The following is a 22,735-nucleotide window of genomic DNA, read 5'->3' as shown; positions in this document are numbered from 1 at the left end:
ACAATATAATATGCCTTCCGTATTTTATAGTATTTGATTACTTCTTCAAAGTAATTGTCAAAACTAATAAAAACTATTTTAATTTTGTATTGAAAATTGAAAACATTACATAATTTTGTATTGTGGTTCAATGGGTAGAGAGTTTGTTATGAGTATGCTGTTCCATTCTTGGTGGGCTCAAATTTTTTTTGTCTTATTCTTTTAATAAAAACGACGCCGTTTTGGTTTAACAAAGATTCTGATGGAAGTTAATCTCATCATCGTTGTTTACCTGAAAATTTAATGCCGCGCTTTAAATGGTCTAGCCAACGAAAATTATCTATTTTAAAAAAAAATCAACAAAAAATTTGGTGATTTAAATGACATTTTCAGAAGTTGATACTTTTTTTTGCCACAATTTAAGAATTTTTTTGACATTTTTTCCATTTTTCTTCATGTCATCTCTTTATTTTGGTTTATCATATCCAATAAAAACAAGATAAGTAGAAATTTAGATAAATTGGAGAAAGATCAAGTGATGATCATAACTTTTGATAAATGATACAAAACATGAGATTTGATAATTTTAGCAGTGATTTAAGACGTTTTATTGTTTGGTCGTGGTTAATTTGGTTATCTTTGTGAACTTTTACATTTTGGTTGTTGCTTAAAGAATCAATTTTTATATAGCTCTTCAGAATCCAAATTACAATTTACAAAACTCAGTATTTTTGTAATGGAAATGTCTAATTTTATAGTGTTTACATAATTACTAACATTGGTGTTTTTGACATATCTACTTCATTCGTAAACTCATTAGATAGTGTTCTTTGTGTCCTATATTTCTTTAAATATTAATGTGCTATTCATTCCCAAAGCGTAGAAATAATTTTTAGTAACCAAAAATATGAATTTTTCACCAATTATATATTTTGTGCCTTTTAATTGCTACCATGATGAATTGTAGAGAAGATACGAACATAAATCATGCCAAAATGTTTTTAACAAACATGGTAAAAATCAGTTTTATTGCCCATTTTTTTCCTTATTAATTAACAAGTTAAATGTACATCAATTTTACAAATGAAGTAGAGATGTCAAAACACCAATATTCAGAAGCAAGGTATATGTACATCAAGTTTACGATTGAAGTAGAGATGTCAAAACACCAATATTGAGAAGAAGTTACATGTACATCAAGTTTTTTTTTTTTACTTTTTTCTTTCTTTAATGTTTGTTGTTATTGGTCTACATTGAAAAAACCTGGAAAGTAAACCACTAAATCAAGTTAAAACTTAAAAGAAAAAAATCTCATTCCTTTGTGACTCAATAAAACTGTCGTTTGTTTTTTTTTCAATTTTACATCTCAAAAACCTAGCAGTCGCTCTTCGTTTAGGGTTGTCTCTCCACTTTCATCTGAAACCGTAGCTGTCACATCTTCCATTTTCTCCATGGAAGTAATCTTCTTCTTCTTATCAAACTGTAGGGTTGTCTCTCCACTAGTTTTTAGGCTGCAAGATGGTAAGAAGTTAGTTTCATTCTTTCATTTTTTCTTTGTTGGATTTGTGATACCTTCTTTTTCAAAGTGTTACACTGATTAATAGCATTAGGTATTTGCCCCAATTTTCAGGTGGCTTAAGTTGGTAGCTTTACAATTGTTGTTCTGCTTCAGCACTATCACATAATATTGTCTTTAAATACTGCTTTAGGTCATTAGGCCAAAAAAAGGCTGAAGTTTTCATCACTTAGCTCCAATTCTTCTTATAAAGGAAGGAGTAGATCCACTCATGAAGGCAGTGATGATGACACTAACTTTCAGAAGACTACGGTTTCCTATATGAAGAAGATGAGGGTCTACCCTAATAAGGGTAACCAAAACCATCTAAACGAAATCCCACACACCATGTGGGCTACTCCATAGAGAAACCAAGTTTCTAGTTTTAAGACCTCTATTAATGATGCTACTCGAACGAGCCATAGGAGGAGAGATGAATCGGATGTGAGACAAAGTAAAAGCTCGGTTGTTCCTTCTTTTAAGGTTAGAAAACAAGCTCTTTCAGATAAGAGAGTAGTTGAAGATAGTTCAGATAGTCAGGAGGATAAAGCAAGGAAGAGAAAGAGGATACGACTAGATCTCTATGATAACTCAAATAAAAGAATAGATGATGATGTCCTTCTTGATGGTTAGTTTTTGTGTGTGCGTATTCACTAGAAAAGAGAGTATGAAATTGTTATACCTGCTCAACCCCATTGCTGCTTTTCTAACATGTTATTTCTTTTCCATTGTTCATGTAACGCCCGTGAACGAGAATCCCGTTTTTAGGTGTGCATCGATCTATGTAGGCTGTGCACTGGACGATGAAAGGTTTTTTTGCGGGACAACTAAGTAAAACGCTCGTTTTGTTGTGTTTTTGGGATTGGAAACCCTAGGGTCGGGTATAAAAGGAGGAAGCTCGACGTATATGAGAATTTTGGCCGTTCTGGTTGTTCTAAAAGGTTGGAGAGATGGAGAGTTCTTCGAGAGTCCATTTTGTGAGTTTTGGTGCTTGTTCTTGAGGGATCCTTATGTGGGAGTGGAGATCTGAGACAAAAAGCAAGAGAGAAGCGGTTAGTGGCATGATTCTCGTTGTTTCAGAGTCAAATTTGCTTGTTTTAGAGGTGAGTGTGGGACCATGGCTTATCTATGCGATTAGATGTGTGTTTTTGTGTGTTTTGGATGTCAATTGCTTATGTGTTTGTTTGTGAGTGTTTGCCTTGAGTTTGGTGGTCTTTGGAGGATGTATTCAGCATCATGAAGCCAAGAGGAGATGGTGGAGATCATGTTCGGTGTTGCTTCGCGCGACTGCATCGATTTATGTAAGGTGTGCGTCGGTCGATGCAGTTAGGGATTTTGGAGGAGATGCAAGTTTGTGTTGATCGATGCAAGCAGTCCATCAGTCGACACATCTAGGGATTTGGAGATTGCATCGGTCGATGCAATGATTGCGTCGGTAGATGCAAGGAGTGTGTCTGTCGATGCAAGTGTTGCCTCAGTCGACGCAAGGTCGCAGAATCACGGATATGTTCAGAATTGTCTGGTTTGCTTGTTCTATGAATAGATTGTGTTTGTTTTTTCTCTTGTGTGTATAGCCCAGTAGATGAGAGAATCTGCTCACTAAGTATTTATGATACTCACGCATCTCAATTGTTGTTTGTGGTGTGTAGGTATGTGATGTGGAAATATGACGATGAGGAGGAGGATGATCCAGGGTGTGACACCCTTGTTTCAGGGACATGCGGAGAAGTTTAAAAAGAAATTATTTGGCCACCTATGTCACCAAAATGCACTTATCTTTTTGGTCAGAGATCCTCAGAGAACTCCAGAGTTAAGCGTGTTAAAGCTTGAGTAATCTTAGTATGGGTGACCTTTCGAGAAGTGACTGTCGGAACTGTGCGAGTGAGGACAAAACACAGGGAAAGATCATGTCGTGATTTGTAGGAACATGAACAAATCTTTAAAAATCTCCCGAACGCAGAAAACCGACCGTCGGATATGTATGGGCTCACGAGCCTAGTGAGAGTACGTGAGGTCCATTAAGGATGGTGGGCCCATGGACTGGAAATGGACATGGGGCCAACTAAGAGGTGGCGGTCGGGGCGTTACTAGTGGTATCAGAGCCAAACCTAGAGGAGTGTGGAGTCGAGTGGGCTCACACCGTTGGGGGTAACGGTCTTGGTGCACAATGAGGACATTGCGATCTGTTAATGGGGGTGAATTGTGACACCCCGGTTTCAGATGGATGCGGAGAGGTTTAGAAATAATTGATTTGGCCACCTATATCATCAAAGTGCACTTATCTTTTCGGTCAAGGGTCTTAGGGAACTCCAGAGTTAGGCGTGCTTAAGCTGGAGTAGTCTCAGGATGGATGACCTTTTGTGAAATGACTGCAGAACTGTGCGAGTGAGGACAAAACACAGGGAAAAATCATGTGGTGATTTGTATGGACGGTAACAAATCTTTAAACATCTCCCGAACGTAGCAAACCGACCATCGGATATGGATGGGCTCACTCACCTAGTGAGAGGACGTGAGGCCATTAAGGAAGGTGGGCCCATGGGCCCACTCAGAGGTGCCGGTCGGGGCGCTACTAGTGGTATCAATGCCAAACCTTGCCGAGTGTATCGATCAATGTAAGTGTGGTCTCACTCGAAGAAAGGCCGGTTTGGTTGAGCAACGAGTAAGTTAAATGTTGCATTTTGGATTACGGAAAACCATGAAATCGTGTATAAAAGGAGGAACTCGAGGGTTTGGCCGATTTTGGCCGTTTTTGGAGAAAAAGAAAGAGAGAAAGAAGATCTTGAGAGTTTTGAGAGATATGTGGTTGTTCTTGGAGAGATTTGTAACTACGATCGTTGTAGGAGTTTGCTAGGAGTGTAGATCTGCTTGTTTGGGTGTCAGACTCTTTTTGGCAAAGGTGAGTGCAAGACCATGGCTTATCTAAGCTTGAGATTCTCTGAATTTTCTTGTCTATTTGTTATGTGGTTGATTCCTTGGCTTGTTAGAGTGTTTGTGTGTCACTTGAGCCTTTGGGAAGCTTTTTTTGTGGCTTTGGATCGTGTTTTGGTGGTTTAGGAACGGAGATCCGACGAGGAGATTCGGGGAAGTACATGCTCGGCATGATCGATGCATTTTGTGTGTCAGTCGATGCAATGCGAGGAAGGCGCAAGTTAACTTAGGAGCATCTGTCGATGCCTTGTGGAGGCGTCGATCGATGCAATTAGAGATTTCGTGCAATATTGAGCATGCATCGGTCGATGATGGGATGGTGTCGGTCGATGTAGGTGAACCTTGCTTCAGTCGATGCAAGCTTGTGTCGGTCGATGCAACCCCAGTTGGTGTCGGTCGATGCATGGGATGGTGTCGGTCGATGTTGTTGTCATGGTTTGTTGTTGGTTGTTGATTATTGTTTGGTGGTTAGATATATTACAATTGTTTGTGTGTATAGCCCAGTAGATGGTAGGATCACCACACTAAGTGTTTATAAAATACTTACGCATCATATATGTGTTTTGGTGTAGATAAAGGCAAAGAGTGATAGTAGAATCAAGGCAATGAAGAGGAGGATGTTCTAGTGGCTCACTGATGTGTTGTCTGGCTCCCGTAGGTTGCTAGAGTTGAGTCATAGAATGTTGCTAGGATGTGGATTGTTTGTTTATGATTATGGTGGAGTGATTTATTGAATTATTATTTTATTATTTATTAGTTATTGGATATTGGTATCTGTTAGTTATTTTTTCGCTGTTTGGTTTGTTTATGGTTAGGCGGCTAGTGAATATGAGACCGCTAGTATATTTATTATTATTTATAAAAAAACGGGTTGGTCGTTTCATAAGGTATCGTATATTGTGTTGTGGTTGTGTTTATATGTGGTTGGAACCTTGTACAGAAGTCTGCTAGGTTGTTGGATAGAAATTCTAGGAATAGTATCATGTTGACGTTTATTGGAGTTGGTCATTAGATATGTTTCTGATGTGCATGTTATTGGATGTTGATTTAATCATTGGTATTGTGGGTCGGGTTGTTTCAGTTTGGTATCAGAGCATTTCCGGTTCTAAGGCGGGTTAATGGATGGCTTAGCGCGGTCGGGGCGTATATAATTGGTTGAATTATTTTTCTGTTGTTTGATGCACGGTGTTGTGTGATGGAATTGATTATGAGTAATGGGTCAATTTGCATGTGGTATGGAGTCCTAATATCATCCTCTTCGAGCCTTCAATGAGATTTCACGGTAACTTGTGTGTTTGGGTATGCGGTTCGAATTGTGTGTTTAGCTTTTTTTCTTGGTACTGCAGATGGTTAAAGGTGGTGCTTTCGCTGGTCTTGGACGCAGACATCGTCGTGGACGCAGAAGTGTTCGTGGATGCGGACATGGTCGTGGATAAGAACGTGGATGTGGTAGGGGTAGAGGCCCAATTGCTAGTGACACCTTGGACCAGGGTGTGAAAGTTGAGGGCGTCGTCGAGTCACAAGCACTCCAGGAGGGGTCCGTGAGTGTGGCCGGTGGTGGTGCCATTGGGGCCGTAGCGCCGGTAGAGCCGGTGTGGGTGGTTTCGATGTCGGGTTGGCCGGTGGTGATGGACTTCTGGGTGCAGGGGTCGCAATAGGCGGAGCCTTTGGTGGAGGTGTTAACTTAGCGGGTCTTTTGGCACAGTTGTTGGAGTAGTTGCCGGTAGTTGTACCAGTGCAGGCTCCACTGGTGTCGCCTATGGTGGCGGAGGTGTAACAGCCAGTGGCTGCTGGTGCAGGAGCTCATTTCCAGTATGTCACCATGCTTAGCGAGATAGGTAAGATCGGTACAATGACTTTCTTGGGTGGTACCAACTCTATGGTGGCTGAATCGTGGAGGACGAGGCTGGAATGCTACTTCTAGTCTCTCAGATGTCCTCAGAAGTATTGGGTGGACATAGGGGTTCATCACCTAGCAGATGATGCTCACTTGTGGTTGAGTTCGGTGGCTGCCAGGAGTGCGCGAGTGAGATTACTTGGGTTGATTTCATGGAGTTCAACCTTAAGTAATTCCCTCGGGAGGCGCAAGACCGTATGGAGGTGCAGTTTCTACAGTTGCCGCAGGGGTCTTGGAGGGTTTGTGAACTAGATGTGGAGTTCAGCCGGCTTTTGGTGTATGAGGGTCGAGAGATAGAGTCTGAGGCAGCTCAACTGAGGAGGTTCATGAGGGCACTTCTTAAGAACTTGAGGATTCATTGCAGAAGGAGGAACTACGCCGTGACGGTAGAGGTGGTAGAGACCGTGTTTGAGATCGAAGACGACCTGAGGGAGCAGGTCGTGGTGGTTAGTCCTACTGTTCATACAGAGGTGGCGCTGGAGCCGAGAATCCAGAGCAAGGGCAGCAAGTCGGTGCAAAAACATAAAAAGAAGCGGGAGTACACGTCGATGACAAACCAAGGTGGTCAAGAATGGTACAGGTAGGGGAACATCGATTATAGGTTGGCGAGCTGTCCCAAAGGGAGTGGGATGAAAGGTATCGAGTGTAATTATACTGCAGGGAGGTGGGGCATATCAGGCCTCAGTGTCCGAAGTTGCAATAGACGACGGTGGCAGTGGTGCAACCGATGGAAGGGTCGTGCACTCATCTTGGAATTTAGCTTTTTGATTTTTTATGGTTGTTAAGTTTTTTCTTTTGGAGTTGTAAACGATTATTGTATTTGAAGATTTAATAAGTTGATTAGTTCTTATGGAATCTTGATGAGTAATGGGTTAAATGATTTTGCGGTTCTGGAAATGAAAAGTTTTATGAATAGTTATAACTTGTCTATTTTGAGAAGAGCATGTGTAAACACCCTAGTGGCAGGATGTTCTAGAGTTGGCCTGAAGAGTGGTCATGGTGGTGGTGATATTCCGGTGAGGGAATATGATGCTCTTCTTTGAACCTCAATAGCTATCTCTTTAGAGTAGCTATATTTTCTTGCGAGCTTGATGGAGCCTCGTTTTATGACCTTTCCAATGAAAGTGATAGAAGTTGTGTGAAAATGTTTCAACAGTTGTTCCTAGCGGCATATCAATTGTGCCTACTGAAATCTTCGCCATGTTTTCCATTTTGGTCATTGGTGCTCATGATTTCCTCTTCCATCTTCATTTTCACTCTTCCATCTTTTTGATTTCACTCTTCGTTGTTGTTGACATGTGTTTTGTGCCTTCTGACTCCATGACGCAACATATTCACATGTTACTGTCCAATATGTAGACCAGAAATTTCTAAAATGGAGAACCTTTTGAAATTTTTGTGTCAAGACTCCAGAGTAACAATTTTTTTCTCGAATCCTAGACCATACAAAGGAAACCAAGAATAAAGGAACTAAACAACCATGATTAAATATTATGAAAAATGAAAATCGACATAAATGAGACGCTACAAAAAAATTTATGTGCAAGCATTGAGAAAGTTCAAGAATAACTCACACGACATCAATTCTTGCGTATCTATCAGAGCGTGGTGAACGGACAGAAAAATTAACCAGTAGAACAAGTAGAACGCACATATATCAATTGTAATTGAAATTATCAAAAAAAGTGAAGGAAAGAATATATTTTAAACCAACCACATTTAAAGACATCTATTAGAATCTCTCCTTGTCTAAATGAGTACTAATAATAACTTTAACCACCAAAAGAAAAATAAACTACTATATTAATTAGGGAGTAGTATATTGTTAAAAAACTAAAATAACGTTTTTGCAAGCAAAACATATAAAAATATTTTTTTTCCGTATATGCCAATATGGATTATTTGTTTTGGAGAATACCTAAAGACGTCCTGCCTCAGCTTTTCCCTGAATTCTTTGATAAAACTGTTGACATAAATGCTCTCGAGGTGTTATGCTTGACAGAGAGTCAGAGAAGAAAGATTGGCAGTTAACCCAGCTTAAGGATACCTAAGAAATTTGGGAACCAGTTCCTCAAGACCACCCGCCAGGGGTGCTTACAGTACCATTTCCAATTATTTTTTCGGGATATTGTTGTTTTGTAGATGGTTCTTGGAAAGCAGGCGTCATTTTGCAGGCGCAGGAAGGTTTTGTACGCTTTTCAGGATTCATTGCCGAATATGGGAGCCACAATTTCTAATCCTTACATTCTAAAGTAGAAGCTTTCTTTTGGGTTATGTGGTGCCTGATCAGCCATGACTATAGGGATGTGGCTTTCTTTACAGGCTGCTCAGACTTGGTGAAGATGGTGTTTTCTCCTTCGGACTGGCTGGCCTTCTCGACGTACCTCGACGACAAGATCGACATGAAGGGATTTTCATCTTTCTCTTTATCTCTTATCTCTAAAAATACAAATGTATGTGCAGATTCTTTGGTACACCAAGCGTGTATCTCTCTGCACAGTGTCTTGTATGTAAACAATTTTCCACCCAATTAAATCGTCTGAGCTAATCTTTTGTTGACAAAAAAAAAGACATATAAAAAGGGGAAGTTGGACTGTATAACCAACAAAAATACTAAAATTTAAAACTAACTATACTAACCATTTATCTATCATAAACTTCGTATTATATGTATTAATGCCATTTTTTACCCTTTTTGTCTTTTTCCTATATCTTCTAACCACCACAACCACCACCACCACTTTACCTCGAGTCACCATCAACATCACTTCTGGCCACACTACCCTACCTCCGACCAACACCTCCAGCCACCGGCCACCATCAACCACTATCTCCAACCACCGGCGACTACCATCTCCGGCCACCAAAGACCACCATCGGTGACCACCATCTCCGGCCACTGACTACCACTTCCGACCAACCTTGGAAACAACCCACCACTATCACCAAATCATATCACCAAAATAGTCATTCTACATACCCATTATCCTATTAATCTAACTAGATGAATATCTGCGCTATCACCAAATCATATCACCAAAATAGTCATTCTACATACCCATTATCCTATTAATCTAACTAGACAAATCATATCACTAAATCATATCACCAAAATAGTCATTCTAATTATATCATATGTATAAGTGAATTTTTCTATAGTATTTTTAGTTTATTGTCAAAAAGGTTTTCTAAAATTACAAATTCAATTTTAACACTCTAAAATTTATAATTTCCGAAAGTCAAATCTTATTTTTATAAATTTTTACGATTTCTAATTTTAATAATTTAAACAACAAAAAATGTATCTATAAATTAATAATAAAAATTAATTCACTATTAATTGTCATCAGCCCACTAATGGATGCCTCGGTTTTTTTTTCTCTCATGGATCAAGAAGAAATCCTTGATTTTAGTATTATTTTTGTTTTTTATTGGATAATATAGTAGTGGGTTCCGTTTTTTTCTCATTAAGGTTGCTGAAATTGAAATTGACGATTACCAATTCATCCTATATAGTCAATAAATTTTATGATAGTTAACTAAAAATTAAAACTGAACGAAAAATGTCATTTAGGGGTTGTATGAAAGAATCATACGTGAGCACTTTGGTGTAACCCCAACCATGGCTATGGGATGGGATTCACGGCTGGGGTATGGGGACCTCGAATCTGTTCACGTTTTAATCTCTTTGTCTCTCTGAATGATACTGTCTCCTTTTGAACTTAGATTTGTCCGATGAATATGTGTTTTGAATGACATTCTTTTGAGACTAAGTTTTCTTTATGTATCTTTTCTGGATCTGTCATCTTTTTTTTTTTTTTAATTCTAGAGCTTGTTTTTGAGATGAGATTTTCTAGCAGCCTTTTCTATGAAAAATGACATGGCTTAGATTTTTTTTAATCGAATTTTTTCTCTCTTTTTTGTATTGTCACTTTAAGTGATTATTATCAAAAATTGTATCTATTACTTTTTATACAATAAGTAATGATTTTATTTTTCTACATTTTAATATGCATATTACTATATTTTAGATGAATTATTATATTGTACACTTTCTATTTGTAGTTATACATTTGTTCATTAATCATTTGATGATCAATTACAGTATTGTTAATGGATATTTACTTGTGTTTAGTCATATACAAAACATGTAAAAACCTATTTTATCAAAGAATTTGTGGTTTGGTAAGTAAGTCATAAATAACTATCAAAGGTCAATGGTGAATTGAGAAGTTTTTACATGTTCAAAATAATCGTATATATACACGATATCCACAAAAAAATTGAACTAAAAAGACACATTTTTATGGATATAAAATTTTGTTCACCATGTCAATAATATAATTATATTGTCTTCTTAAAACAAAAAAACCATAAATGTCCTAACCTCCAAACATATTAATGAACATCATAACATATCTACAAAAATTTAACTACCTAGACATATATGGTCAAGATGTCTAGGTTAGAATGAAAAACATTGGAAGATGCATATGAAGCTAGAGTGGAAGTAAACAAATTAACTATTTGAAAAGATTTTTAAGGGCATCAATGAAGTATGAAATTGCTTTACAATTTGCTAAAAATATGTCCACATGTTTATAGTTAATGGACTTGATTCAGTGGTTTATTGATTAACAATTTGCTAAAAAAAACTCACACATCAAAGTTTATTAAGATCTCTCCAAATGGATAACTATTTATGGATGCAATTTTTTGTTAATCAATTATGCATCTAACTTAAGCTTAAATTATGTGGCTAAATCGTCAATTTCGTATTGAAAATTTTGTTAAAAATTTTTAAATATTAAAATTACGTACTTTATTTAGTTTGGACTTAGAAATTTTTGATTTGTCAATGAATAGCAAGTCAATTTTAATTTTTGTTGAAAAAAAATATTGAAAGATACAAACAAAAATTATCTACAAGTTACACTTAAAATATAGTAATTAAAATGAAAAACAAATGTTGAAGAAAAATGAATACCAAAAGAGAAATAAAAATGAGAAATGTGAGGGAAAAAAAGAATAAGTGGGGATTTTCTGAAATTAATGTTAACAACAAAGAATAATAGATAAAAAGCAAGAAAAGGGGGTTGGGCAAGAAAAAAAATAAGAGTTAAAGTTGTAATGAGAGTTAGGAATAACGATTTCTTATACGTCTTCTTTGGCCTTGGAATTGCCTTCAAACTAGGTTCCAGGCAATGTCGAACTCCATCATCACAATTCACAAAGACTATTCTTATACTAATCCCGGCTTTGCTTCTATTATAATATTTCAAATCTTTCCCTCTAGAGCGGTAATCATGAATATGATCACTAATAATTGTTTCTTTGTGCCTTAATGGAAAGAAGTTTATTAGTAAGAATCGTTAATTATCTAATGCCAGCTTAGAACTTCTCGTTTAAGGATTTTGGAGAGTCTATTCAATAGATGGTATCACAGTGTTACAATATCTTAAGTTGCTCCTATATGCATACTTGTTTTTCTTTTTGTTCACCAATATTGCCACAAATAACTATATTGAAGAGAATCGCTGAACTTTGATCAGCAACTTTGTGTTCATGACTTATGTGCATACTTGTCCTTCTTATGCATACCTTTTTCACTATAAAATTGTTTTCACAGTTTCTCACTAGAAAACTTTGATCAGAAACTTTGTGTTCATGGCTTATATGCATACTTGTTATTCCCCGTAATCCATGATAAATATTCATACGTTATGCATACTTGTTCACCCCCTATATATGTATATCCTAATTATGATGTTTAAACTTGTCAGGTGTTAAGGCAGAAGAAGAGAAAAACACCAAAAGCTCGTGATCATTTTCGAAAAGGTCAAAAGTCTCCCCATGATTTGTTGTCTGTGTGTGTGTGATTATTAAATTAATGTAGTGAATATATTCTCTCCAGTGTCTTTCATATTAAGTTCTGTCTAGTGCCTTTGTACCAGGAATCTATAAACAAAGTAGCCACTTATCTTTTTAATATGTTAACTACTGTATGTTTCCCTTTTCAGCCATTTCTGAAATATTTGTTGGAACTTTAACTTAGATTTCCCGTAGGACTTGCTTCATATTACTGGTTCCGTCTCGGGTTAATAGCATTTAAGAGTATAACGTTAACGGTTAACCATAAAAACATATCACATTTTATAAACGGAGTGATTAACAGAATGTGATGGTCAAGGATCTGGTTGTGCAAGTAAAGGAGGTGGCTATGCCAAATGAAGCAATGCTTTTTCCTCTGACTATAACATTTACAATCTCATTATTTAAACAAAAATTATCATGTCATCCAAGAACATGTTTTATATTATTCTTCTAATTACAATTGGAATTGCATTAGCTTTAGACCATCTCCAACTCATCTTCATTTCCTTCTTTATAATGGAGTTTGAAATCAATTTTGCTCCAACTCATCTTCAATTCTATCTCCAAAATAGAAATCTCCATTTTTTCTCTATATTAGGAGATCTCCATTTTGATTTTACACTACAATTTGGAGATCTCTATTTTTTTACTCCAAAATGGAGTATGATTGAAGTAAAACCCAACTTCAAAATAGAAAAAAAATGGAGAAACGGGTTGGAGATGCTCTTTTATTTCCAACGATTTTTCTGATGTTTGGTGATAATCTACTATATTTGTTGTTTCCTCAATAACCAGGTGGATGACAAGAAATACTTTCACTATATGATGCATCTTTTGTTAAAATGTTCAGAGCTTTTTTGATCCCTTAATTTTTTTTTCCATATTTCGTATACAGTCTTTATGTATCTCTTCACATAAGAAGAATTACTTATGGTGGTGGTCTTTGTTTCTCTGTCCCGGTGTTGTTTCTCTCTTCGCTCAATGCAAGAATGTTCCGGTGGTCCAGCGGTTAACCACGTCGGCTGGTGGTGCCTTGTTTTCCGGCGAAGCTGCGATGTCACCGTTGTGGCGGGTCCGATGTAACTCAGACGGGTTCTTTGTTCTGAGACCAATGGCGATGGCTTAGATCTTTTCCAGTGAAGCTGCGGCTGTCTAATCGTTGTGGCGGATCTGATGTAGGTTCAAAGTTATCAGCGCATAGGCTGTAACGAAGCTGGTTCTCCATCGATCAAGGTTCTACTTTTGCAGTTCGAGTTTTCTTTACTGCCAGTGGTTTACAATTTGGAAGTGTGTTTCTCTGAGTAGGGGGCTCTTGTTGGTGTGACTTCTTCCAATTTGGCTTGTCCGTGCAAGTGAAAGATGATCTTTGCGCTCGGAAAAACTGTAGGCCTGCATCGTCATAGTATTTGAGGGCTGTCTCTCGGGTGCAGATAACTCGCGGCAAAACCGATTGAATTGAGATTCTTCCTCCTCCAACGATTGCACCATCCTTTTTGTCTTCTTTAGTTTTGCGGTGTTCTTTTGTAATGTTGTATGCTTTAGATTTTATTGTTCTGCTTCTCATTGTTGTCCTTGTATTCTGTAAAAAAATCAAAAATTGGTAATGAATCTTCACATGTTTACCAAAAAAATAAAAAAAGAATTACTTGCATTAATTACATTTTCTCTACGATCAGATTTGTTATGTTCGTCTTCCTTGCATTTTTTATTTCTTTTTTGCTCTTCATTATACTCTAAAATTTGAAGCCAACAGAACTAATGTTGTTCACATATATTATGTCTATGGTTAGGGATTTAACTCAAGCATGTCGTGGTTATGAAAAGGCACACCTACAAGGAGCATTATTTTGGCAAATTCTATATGTAGTTTTTGGTCGGAAAAACTAACTAAATAGTTATGTTTTTTGCTTATATTGTTGCATCTGCTGCAATTCAAATAATGTATATGGAGTGTATATGTGTCTATTGCATATAGTGAAGCTTAAGTGATTTACATAAATTATGCCGCATAATCTTTTTGTGTGCGCTACCAATTGTAGATACAATATCAAATTAACGTTCACTTTGTTGGAAAATAATTGACAAGTAACAAACATGCTAAGCTATAAATAATCGCATGGAACATGTTTTACTATTGTCATGAGGTATAGATAAGAGCATTTCAGGGCAAAACTTATAATATCATTGTATAAAGTTAAGATTTCGTACTATTAAGATTAATCATAATGATGCATGCTACCCATACTTTATGCTCTCCATACTTTCTATTCAGTCACAGTATTATTCAAAGAAAACATTAAAAAATAATTTAATGTCGTTTCTTATCATGAAAAAATCTATCACAGTTCTGAATATAGACATCAAAGTTTACAATTCAAAAACTCAGCAACCTAATATCATTTAAATAGTGAACAAAAGTAAACAAAAAAAAGAACTTGAAACTATATTTGATACCGTAAAAAAAAAAATTATGAATCAACATAGCCAAAGATAAAATTGTAACATTTAAACATTGTCTTAATTCTTTAAATATTAATCCGCTCGTAGTGAGGTGTATCCTCTGGTTATAACTAAAACCAATGGTTACATGATTCATAAGTTGGACAAGAAAACATATAAAAAGAATGATAAGTTGACATTAAAAAATGATGTTACCTTTTTAGTACTAGTAGTGTATCTAAAGTGAAATTCTAAATCATAATCTACGAAAAATTATTGCTTGAGGATTTACCATTTTAATTTATTTTTTTACCTCAACAGTTTAAAGAATTGGGAGATTAAAGACATATTAAATTTATAGAAAATAATATGTTGCTCTCTGAAGTGTGATATTAAAGTCTCAAATAATAAGTTGGCCTAGCCGCCAAAAAACATTATTGAATCTATACATTTTCAAATGTTTCAAATGTTATAATGGACAAAATATTAAAATAATATGATAAATTCTTACATACATTATTGAATTTATTTTAAATAAATTATAACACAAAATTTCTCAAAAATAAAATCTTAAATTCGAAAAGTAAAACAAATGACTAAAAATATTACGTAGTCGCGCGAGAATTCTTAAATGTTACTCAACAATAAAGTTTTTGACTCTAAAAAAAAAGTTAAAATGCTTTAAGTTAATTCTGTTAAAATTCTGTTAAAATTCTGTTAATCATTAAATATATATTTTTCAAATAAACTTAAAAATCTCTTGAAAAGTAGAAATTGAGATTAAAAAAAAAAAAGTTCGTTCACCGTTGAAAACGCGTGGCTTTCTCTTACGTTTCCCTCTCTTCTCGTTCCCATGTCTCCCTCCCTTCCTCTGTTGCTTCCTTTGGTCTATCTTTCATATTCATTTCCCTTCATCACAACACAAACTCGTTAAAAAAAAAATCACCAATAGATTATTTTTTAATTCACATCATCACCAGAATACAATTCAATTTAGATCGGAGATTAAATTCTACAGTTACGGCGGTTGGTGGTGGCGATGGATCTGAGTATAAGAGTTTCAAGAATTGTTGCGGCCGTTTTCATTTTGTTGATCCAACTTGTCTCCGGTAGTTTCTTGTTCAATGTGACTCATAAATTCGCCGGAAAAGAGAAACAACTCTCTGAGCTCAAATCTCACGACAGCTTCCGTCACGCTCGTATGCTTGCCAACGTTGACCTTCCTCTCGGTGGTGATAGCCGCGCCGACTCCATCGGGTTTCTCCTTCTTCTTATAATCACTCTCACCCTCTTCAAATTTTCTAGATTGGATCGTGTTTTCACATTTATAAGATCAAAATGCTTAAACCGCCGAATTAAACCGGAAACGAATTAACCGGAAGCCCACATTTGTCAAATTTTGGTTTCCAAAATGTTACTAATGAGAATTGCATTTTGTTTTCTTCAGTTTATACTTCACCAAAATCAAGCTTGGTTCGCCACCAAAAGATTACTATGTTCAAGTTGACACAGGAAGTGATATACTTTGGGTTAATTGCGCACCGTGTCCTAAATGTCCTGTGAAAACTGATCTTGGTGTAAGCTTCTCTTCTTTATAAACCCCTGTTGTTTATCGAAACTTCCTTCTTACGAGCTATGTTTTGGATTCTCAGATGTGTATGTTTTCGTTTGCTGTGTAGATACCTTTATCATTGTATGACACGAAAGCTTCCTCGAGTTCGAAGAAAGTTGGCTGTGAGGATGATTTCTGTTCCTACATTATGCAAATGGAGACTTGTGGGGCGAAGAAGCCATGTAGTTATCATGTTGTGTATGGAGATGGAAGTACAAGTGATGGAGATTTTATAAGGGATAACATTACATTGGATCAAGTTACTGGAAATCTTCGAACTGCACCCCTTTCGCAGGAAGTTGTATTCGGGTGAGTTGAGTATATATAGGCATTAATCACTGCATCAGATGTTTCATTGAGTCATGACTCATGAGCTTGCTTCCCCTGCTCATCAAAATAAGGATTCCTCTGTGAGACAGGTGCGGAAAAAATCAATCTGGGCAGCTTGGACAAACTGATTCAGCAGTTGATGGTATTATGGGTTTTGGACAATCAAACACATCTGTTATTTCACAACTAGCTGCAGGAGGGAGTGTGAAGAGAGTCTTTTCACATTGCTTGGATAATATGAATGGAGGTGGGATTTTTGCTATTGGGGAAGTGGAATCTCCAGTAGTGAAAACAACTCCTTTGGTTCCTAATCAGTAAGTCATTAGGCATTTGTACCAGCGGTATATACATTTTAACTATTGGTGGTTCTTTTAGTAACTTTTATATAACAACTTTTTAGGCTACATTACAACGTCGTTTTAAAGGGATTGGATGTGGATGGTGAACCTGTTGACCTTCCACCAAGCCTAACTAGTTCTGGTGGGAATGGAGGAACCATAATTGACAGTGGTACCACTTTAGCTTACTTACCACAGAATCTGTACACCTCACTAATTGATAAGGTGGAATTCTCTTTTCACTACTTGTTTCTAGTTTAGTCTCACAACCCTCTGACACGGTATTTTCTGTATATAGATTACTGCTAAACAACCGGTGAAACTGCACATGGTACAGGAAACTTTTGCGTGTTTCAGTTTCACTTCAAAGTAAGATAATGAACTTGCTCTCTGGTCATAGTTTTTTTTTTATTTTTTCGAGACCAATGGAGGTCTTTAGTATAAGATGCTCTGAGATATTACATGGATCTCGATTATTTTACATGCTGCAAGTTTTTGTGAGCTAAGATATTCTTCCTTGTACTTGCAGCACAGATAAAGCATTTCCGGTAGTCAATTTTCATTTTGAAGACTCACTCAAAATGACTGTTTATCCGCATGACTATCTTTTCTCGCTTCGTGTAAGTTAATAATATGCAGCTTCCCACTTTCATGTGTTTATTATAAAAACAAGATAGTTAAACTTGGTTTTGTTGTGGGGAACCATATAAGTTCAAGTTAGATTCAATTGCACATGTTCTTTACTTTTTCCAAGTATATGTTTTGTATGAATAGTTCTACATAGTTGATATGAATTGTCTCATCCCCAAAATTTATGATATTCCCAAACAGGAAGACATGTATTGCTTTGGTTGGCAATCTGGTGGGATGACGACTGAGGACGGATCCGATGTGATCCTTTTGGGAGGTAAATTTTCAGATCATACACCATAACATGTGTTACACTTCAAGTGTCTAAACTTCAGATTTGGTTTCTTTTTCATCTGTAGATTTGGTGCTTTCAAACAAGTTAGTAGTATACGATCTGGAGAACGAGGTGATTGGATGGGCTGACCACAACTGTAAGTCTTTAAAACTCAAGAACTAGTTAGATGACGCATATGGATGATCAAAGAAGAAGTCAAACACACCAAAATATTTTGTTTTCGTTAGGTTCGTCAAGCATCAAAGTAAAAGATGGATCAGGAGCGGCTTACGCACTCGGAGCAGACAATCTCACAGCGGGTTCTTCGGTGATTAACGGAACCCTTGTAACGTTATTGTCGATACTATTTTGGGCGTTCCATTCTTTTACTTCATAGCTTTGCTAAAAAAAAAAGAAGTTCATTGGTTTGATTATTTGATTCATTTGATCCTTTTGTGGGTGTGATTTGGCTTCTCGGATCATGTAATTTACATAGACACTCACCTCATTCTTTGTTGTATACTATACACACACTCTCAATGATAAATATATGTACTGTTTTGTTCAAAACTCTTTTGGCGGTAATATCTTTGTTTACTAATCTTTTCATTTAACTGTTTCTTTGTAAAAATACTTATCAAGTTCGACCGACTACAAGAATAATAGTAGTAGTTAATGTTGATAATAAACTACACCTAAGTAAAATACATTGAAGAATGAAACAATACAAATTCCAAAAAAAAAGCAATTAATGTAACACTAACTATAAAAAATACTAATCAGTTTCACTGAAACCATAGTTGTTTCACACAAGTGACTCAAAAAAGCCTGATTTGTTTTCAACAGTCAAAAAATTCTCAAATAACTGCTGCCAAAAAACTCAAATGCAGCATCAGAAACTTTATTAACAAAGGAAAGAAGAGATTGCAGCAAAAAGTATTACAACGATTTGGAAGAGAAGATATGTACAATCAGCCACACACAAGCGGGCGTGTAACACTAATTTACCCAATTGAAATAACCAAAACAGTAAGTGTTGACAGAAACATAAGAGGATAGGAGATATTGAGCTCCGGCCTCTTTTCTATCTTCCTACTCTTTGGTCGGGACATATACTGGGAGATTCACAAGTGTGTCGATTCTGTTGACTCCATTGAGCTCAGGCGATCCGGTTCCTGAGTCTGGAGTTGATGTTGATGCTGTGTCTCGTTCCGGTCCAGTAACGCCATTGCTGATGTGTTTTTCCTTTGAGAAGGAAGCAGTTGACAAACTGTTTGGTTCGGAGTCAAGGAAGAGGCAAACCACGGCACAGTCATCGACTTTCGAAGTTGGAAACTTCCATCTCCAATTCCTCACTGCAGCCTCCACCAAGGCTCTACCTGCTGAGGAACGTGTTGGAGCTTTGGCTACAATCTCTACAACCTCTTCATTCGTCAATGCATCCCAAATCTAGCAAATGTTTAAAGAAAATAAATACATACTCAAGACCAAGTTTGGTACATGAACATCCATTAACGTTTGGTTTCAATCCAATGTCTAGGTTTGTTAAGAGAATGAGCTCACTAAACTGAACTCATAGTTTTTCAGAAATACTTGGATTTATCTTACCCCATCAGTTGCCAAGACAACAAACTCATCCTTCTCGGTGAGGCGTCGGTATGAAACGTCAGGTACAGAAATGAGACCAAAGTCTTTCAGGCAAAAATCTCCAAAAGCACGTGCCATGGCGAGACCAGGTGAGTTGTGGTTAGGAAGCCACAGACGGGCAACCCCCGGTTCATCTCGAAGAGCAAATATACGTCCTTTGCATCTCTTTATCCTTTCTGCTTCCGCTGGAAACAAGAAAACTCAATTTATTAATTAATTGATAAACCAAAAAAAAGGCTTTCAGAGGCAACTGTATGAATTGTAGCTAACCTGGAACATCTGGTTTGAGATCTTCAGTTAGTTGAAAAGGAACAAGTTTATTTTCTTTGTTCCTTGTACCCAGTACTGCTCTTGAATCCCCAATATTTCCGATAACAAGATGTTGACCCTGACGAAAAAACAAAACAAACGATCAAAAATGATTTTTATCATGCAACAAACTGAGAAACAACATCAGAACTTTTAGTCCAACAACCTGCTTGACCATGGTTACAGCAGTAGTTCCACTGCAAAAACAATCAACATCCACTTGCATCTTCAATTCCTTATCCATGAATCTGTAGGCTTTAACAATTGAGCCTATTAGTGTTTGAACCATATCCTGATCCTTTACGTAATCCTTATTGTAGACTCGGGATTCTCCATTGGCAGATATATGTACAAGGTTTTCCGAGATCTTTCTATCACCACTGTTGAGGCTGATCTCTTTAAGAACCTCCTCACAAGACACATAAGACTCCAAGTGTGAGCCTAACTTGAGTGGAAGCAAATCTCTCACTCTCTTTGCAGCAATGTGACCATATGGACCATGCCCATCAAAAACACCACAAAAAATTGTGTCCGCCATAGACCCAAAATTCTGAACATATAAAACATGTAACGACCAGGATTACTAAACATCTATAAACCATTAAAACAAACAAACCATATGTTCCAAAAACAGTAGAAATGTAATTAGCTTCCCTGATAAGTAGATTAATTGTTTCATTAAGTAATGAATTTTTTAACACTGTAGCTCTAGATTGCAAACATACTGACTAAAAATAGTTTCAAGACCTCATCAGAGCAACAAGAGCCATAGGGAACAAGCATTCCAATTCTGGCAGTTTCTAAGGAAACAAAAAGAGCAAACAACACATGTGGGTGATGTTAGCAAACTCACCTCCCAGACAATCATGGCGTCCTGATTAGGCCCTTTCTTGCCCTGTTGAGAGAAGAGAGAGGCGGTGTCGGTAGAGCCATTCAAGAACAACCTTCCAGGGATCCTATGGAGAAGTGGCTCCTCGGTGTTGTCAAAAGAAGAACTACAAGACCTTGATCTCCTCTTGGGAGGCCTTCTCCTTCTCCCAGGTCCAGGAACATGAGGTGAACCATGGAGAGATCTCCTCCTAGTCCTACTACTTCCTCCTCCTCCCCCAGATGATAAGCAGGACCCCATATCAAGGGCCCTGAATAAACTTATCAGGCACTCCAAACCACCAACACAATCAAAACCGTTGTTTTCAGGTGATGGACCTTTTGGAACCCTTTTCAATTCAGTTATCGCCAGGATTGTCAAATTGAACAAAAAACCCTTTTCGATTTGACCTCTGAATTCTTCACAAGGGTGCTTCAAAGGAATCAACTTTATAGCTCTCAGAACAAAACAAAACTGTAGAATCAGACAAAAACAAGAGCCTCCAAGAATCTTTAGTTCAAAGCAGAGAGTCCTTATAAGATTATTCAGAAATAGATAGATGATTGGTTTATCCAGAATCTCATCCACAAAACAAAAAGAAAAAAAGAGAATCTTTTCGGAAATAAGAGGAAGAAGAGAGTCGCTTGAAGGTGGAGATAGAATCGGATCCAAATGGAAGGAATCAGAATCGGATTTCAAGGAACAACCACAACTTCTTCCGATAATGGCGCTCTGTTTTTTTTTTCTCTTTGTTCTTCTTCTATGTATATCTCTCTCTAATCTATACTTTATTTTTTTAGTATTTTGAAGTTTCTAATTTTATTTTGACAGCTGGAATTTTTTTTTTTGTGTGTGAATTGTTTTTATTTATTTATCAAAGTGTGTGAAATAGGGTGTTCCTGGTCCAAAAGGAATAATCTCGCAGGAGGAGCGTGGGTTCTGCGAAATCAAGATGGCATAGTTTTGATGCAAAGCAGAAGAGCTTTCAAGAATATCCATGAACTCAAAGAAGCTCAGTTTTTATCTCTTATGTGGGCAGTGGAAAGTATGAGAAGCCACAAGGTAAATAAGGTTGTGTTTGCGTTTCAGGATAACTCCTTGTACAAGGTTATCAACCGGCCGGATGCTTGGCCTTCCTTTCGATACCAAGCGACGGAGTTACGTCTAGCTTTGGATAGGATCAAAGACTGGAATATTTTTTTGGAGAACTCAATCTCAAACAGAGGGGCTCTCCTCATAGCTAAAAGTGTAACAAGTGAGGGTAGGCTTCAATCTTATGTTGCCACTAACCATCCCTCTTGGCTTCAACAGGTGTTTCTGGAGGAACAACTCTTGCCCGCTGTTTGATTTTGAGTTTTGGTGACTATCTGAATTTTTTGTATAGGCCCTTGCTTTGGTGATTGTAACAAGTGAATTTTTTGTATAGAACTAGAAGGGGGTCAAATGCTTCTACAGCATTTTAGTCGGAGATCTATGTAACAATCGGTTGGTTTGCTTACCTTATATCAATATAACATCAGATGATCAAAAAAAAAAAGTGTGTGAATTGCTAACTTTTATTATTCTGAGTCAGAATTACTGACCAAAAAGAGTTTTATTCAAATAAATTACAATTATTGTTTAGCAAAAGACAACTAATGCTCTTTCCGTTTTCAACTAATTAGTTGATTATTGTTTCTGTCTTTTTTTTAATTGATCTCAATTAGTATTGAGAATAATTAATTGATTATTTCTGTCTTTTTTTAAATAATGTATATTTTATTTAATTTATTATTTAATTAATAAGAGAAAACTATTGATAAAACTGTTTTTAATCATAAATAGTATTGAGAACATAAATGGACAACTAATTTGAAATAAATAAATAAAATTTTTGAAACGGTAAATTATGAACTATACTATTTAATGAATTTAGATAATTCCAGTTAAGAATATATCATCCTACTATATTAATTGGGAAATACAAATATGAAACTAACATTAAAATGTGTAAAAGTTTACATTCAATTGCCATTAGAAAAATTTAATTAATTAATTAATTTTTATTAATTA

At 36.6% G+C, this 22,735-nt stretch overlaps 3 protein-coding genes across 3 annotated transcripts; 2 read left to right on the top strand and 1 right to left on the bottom strand.

Moving 5' to 3' along the window:
* Positions 1-15,442: 15,442 nt before the first annotated feature.
* Positions 15,443-18,429, top strand: LOC104719310 (aspartic proteinase 36-like). Its single transcript, XM_010437203.3, has 10 exons — positions 15,443-15,932; positions 16,123-16,252; positions 16,355-16,596; positions 16,707-16,931; positions 17,018-17,180; positions 17,254-17,324; positions 17,485-17,575; positions 17,787-17,862; positions 17,945-18,016; positions 18,108-18,429. Exons 1-10 carry the CDS (start codon positions 15,715-15,717, stop codon positions 18,254-18,256), a joined length of 1,437 nt encoding a protein of 478 aa, XP_010435505.1. The 5' UTR covers positions 15,443-15,714; the 3' UTR covers positions 18,257-18,429.
* A 315-nt stretch (positions 18,430-18,744) lies between these two features.
* Positions 18,745-21,720, bottom strand: LOC104719309 (putative protein phosphatase 2C 74). The gene is made up of 5 exons (XM_010437201.2): positions 20,669-21,720; positions 19,982-20,365; positions 19,777-19,894; positions 19,468-19,691; positions 18,745-19,308 (listed from the first exon to the last, which is right to left on the bottom strand). The coding sequence occupies exons 1-5, from the start codon at positions 20,942-20,944 to the stop codon at positions 18,952-18,954; spliced, it is 1,359 nt and encodes a 452-aa protein (XP_010435503.1). The 5' UTR covers positions 20,945-21,720; the 3' UTR covers positions 18,745-18,951.
* On the top strand, positions 21,408-22,030 carry LOC147936304 (uncharacterized). The gene is made up of 2 exons (XM_087468680.1): positions 21,408-21,417; positions 21,576-22,030. Exons 1-2 carry the CDS (start codon positions 21,408-21,410, stop codon positions 22,028-22,030), a joined length of 465 nt encoding a protein of 154 aa, XP_087324806.1.
* The last annotated feature ends 705 nt before the right edge of the window (positions 22,031-22,735 follow it).

This window comes from Camelina sativa, chromosome 10, assembly GCF_030686135.1.
Source record: "Camelina sativa cultivar CO46 ecotype springtype chromosome 10, ASM3068613v1".
Taxonomy (NCBI): Eukaryota; Viridiplantae; Streptophyta; class Magnoliopsida; order Brassicales; family Brassicaceae; genus Camelina; species Camelina sativa.
The sequence above is the reverse complement of the archived record's forward strand: the minus strand, read 5'-3'. Positions and strand labels throughout refer to the sequence as shown.

Excerpts from the sequence above, each read along its gene's own strand:
- LOC104719310 (XM_010437203.3), top strand. The coding sequence starts at position 15,715 with ATGGATCTGAGTATAAGAGTTTCAAGAATTGTTGCGGCCGTTTTCATT. Across the intron at positions 15,933-16,122 it reads AGCCGCGCCGACTCCATCGG|TTTATACTTCACCAAAATCA; the intron begins GTTTCTCCTTCT and ends TGTTTTCTTCAG. Across the intron at positions 16,932-17,017 it reads ACTCCTTTGGTTCCTAATCA|GCTACATTACAACGTCGTTT; the intron begins GTAAGTCATTAG and ends ACAACTTTTTAG.
- LOC104719309 (XM_010437201.2), bottom strand. The coding sequence starts at position 20,944 with ATGGGGTCCTGCTTATCATCTGGGGGAGGAGGAGGAAGTAGTAGGACT. Across the intron at positions 19,895-19,981 it reads CTGTAACCATGGTCAAGCAG|GGTCAACATCTTGTTATCGG; the intron begins GTTGTTGGACTA and ends TTTTTTCGTCAG. Across the intron at positions 19,309-19,467 it reads TTGTCTTGGCAACTGATGGG|ATTTGGGATGCATTGACGAA; the intron begins GTAAGATAAATC and ends AACATTTGCTAG.